Source organism: Tupaia chinensis, unplaced genomic scaffold (genome assembly GCF_000334495.1).
Source record: "Tupaia chinensis unplaced genomic scaffold, TupChi_1.0 Scaffold000201_1, whole genome shotgun sequence".
Lineage (NCBI taxonomy): Eukaryota > Metazoa > Chordata > Mammalia > Scandentia > Tupaiidae > Tupaia > Tupaia belangeri.
This window is the reverse complement of record NW_006159676.1, coordinates 2,852,564-2,854,331: the sequence shown is the minus strand read 5'-3', so window position 1 is coordinate 2,854,331 and position 1,768 is coordinate 2,852,564. Positions and strand designations below refer to the sequence as shown.

The 1,768-nt window shown below is 57.7% G+C and overlaps 1 protein-coding gene across 1 annotated transcript in view; it reads left to right on the top strand.

Moving 5' to 3' along the window:
* The window catches only part of LOC102474069 (long-chain fatty acid transport protein 1), a 34,286-nt gene that overhangs the window by 13,387 nt on the left and 19,131 nt on the right, over positions 1-1,768 (top strand). The window contains exons 3-4 of the mRNA XM_027771281.1: positions 1,032-1,426; positions 1,606-1,752. Of these exons, the coding sequence (XP_027627082.1) occupies positions 1,032-1,426; positions 1,606-1,752 (542 nt within the window). The remainder of the gene's footprint in view (positions 1-1,031; positions 1,427-1,605; positions 1,753-1,768) is intronic.

Here is a 1,768-nt window from a genome sequence, read left to right as displayed (position 1 = left end):
TGGCAGCTTGCTTTCTCACTTTCTCTCACTCTCTTTTTCTCACTCTGTCCCTCTCTGGTCAAATTAAAATACATATATCCATAAAGTTAAATAAAATATTTTTTAAAAATAATTAATTTCTTCCATAAGCAAGAGAGATGGGGATAGGAGGAAAGGGGAGGGGAGAAAGAGAGAGAGAGAGAGCGAGAGAGAGAGAGAGAGAGAGGCTGTCCTGACAGGGTCCCGTGTCTACGATCCACCCCAGCCTCAGTCTGCCCTGGATGGTGGGTACATTCATGCCCAGTGTACTCAGAGTGGTCTCTGGACACGAACCTGCAACCTTGCCATGTCAGTTCGCCTTGCAGAGTGTTGGCTTGTACAGGGAGACCTTGGGACACAGCCTGGGACTTCCCTTAGGACTTCGCTTTTTATTTTTAGAGAGAGAGATTTTTGCTATAGGGCGTGTGCACCTGCCAGTGAGTCAGAGACAGAGAGACAGAAAATGGAAAATGAGAAATCACCCCCTAGGGGGAATGGCTACACTGCAATCCCTTCTCCTCCATTTTCTTCTTGGGAATTTGGGAATGCATGCACACACACCTTGTACGATTTTCTTTCTTTCTTTTTATTGGAGAGATTTTTGCTATAGGGTGCGTGCACTGGCCAGGGAGACAGAGAGAGACAGAAAGTGAGAAATCACCCCCTGAGGGGATGGCCACACTGCAATCCCTTTTCCTCCATTCTCCTCTCGGGATCTTGGGCATGCACACACACTTACTCTGTGTGTTTGAAGCCACTGGGTTTGGCCACAGGGGAGTTTAAAACCACCCGGGTCAGCCATGTGAGAGTCCAGTGATGTAACCCCTACACCATCTGCTGGTCCCTCCCGTGTGATTTTCAAACTACCGGGTCCAGGACTGGAACCGTGGTCGGTCCGGGGATGGAAATGCTACACTGGTCCCGGATTGGATTCGTTAGATGGGGATGTGTCCCTGCCAGGCAGGGTGTTCAGAGCACTGGTGACGGCGACCCGTCGCTCTCCTCCCTCCCAGCGGCCTGGCAGTCCTGATCCGCGTGCGCCTGGAGCTGCGGCGACACCAGCGCGCCGGCCACACCATCCCGCGCATTTTCCAGGCCGTGGTGCGGCGGCAGCCCGAGCGCCTGGCCCTGGTGGACGCCAGCAGCGGCGCGTGCTGGACCTTCGCGCAGCTGGACGCCTACTCCAACGCCGTGGCCAACCTCTTCCTCCAGCTGGGCTTCGCGCCAGGCGACGTGGTGGCCCTCTTCCTGGAAGGCCGGCCCGAGTTCGTGGGGCTGTGGCTGGGCCTGGCTAAGGCGGGCGTGGAAGCCGCGCTTCTCAATGTCAACCTGAGGCTCGAACCCTTGGCCTTCTGCCTGGGCACGTCGGGCGCCAAGGCTTTGATCTTTGGTGCAGAAATGGCAGCTGGTGAGACCAGGCACAGGGATCAGGTGGGCGGGGGATCTTGGGCTGGGGGGGAGGTCCTGGGCCCGGACCTCAGGAGGGGGCCCTGCAGGTGTGTGGTTCGAGGCTGCCTGGGGCAGGGAGCTGGTGCATCCCAGAATGGGCCCTGCGTGGGCGCGCCCTTGACTCAAGTATGGTCACAGCCGTGGCGGAGGTGAGCGCGCAGCTGGGGAAAAGCCTGCTCAAGTTCTGCTCGGGAGACTTGGGGCCTGAGGGCGTTTTGCCAGACACTCACCTCCTGGACCCGCTGCTGCAAGAAGCCTCCACTGCGCCCCTGGCGGAAGCCCCTGGCAACGGGATGGAAGG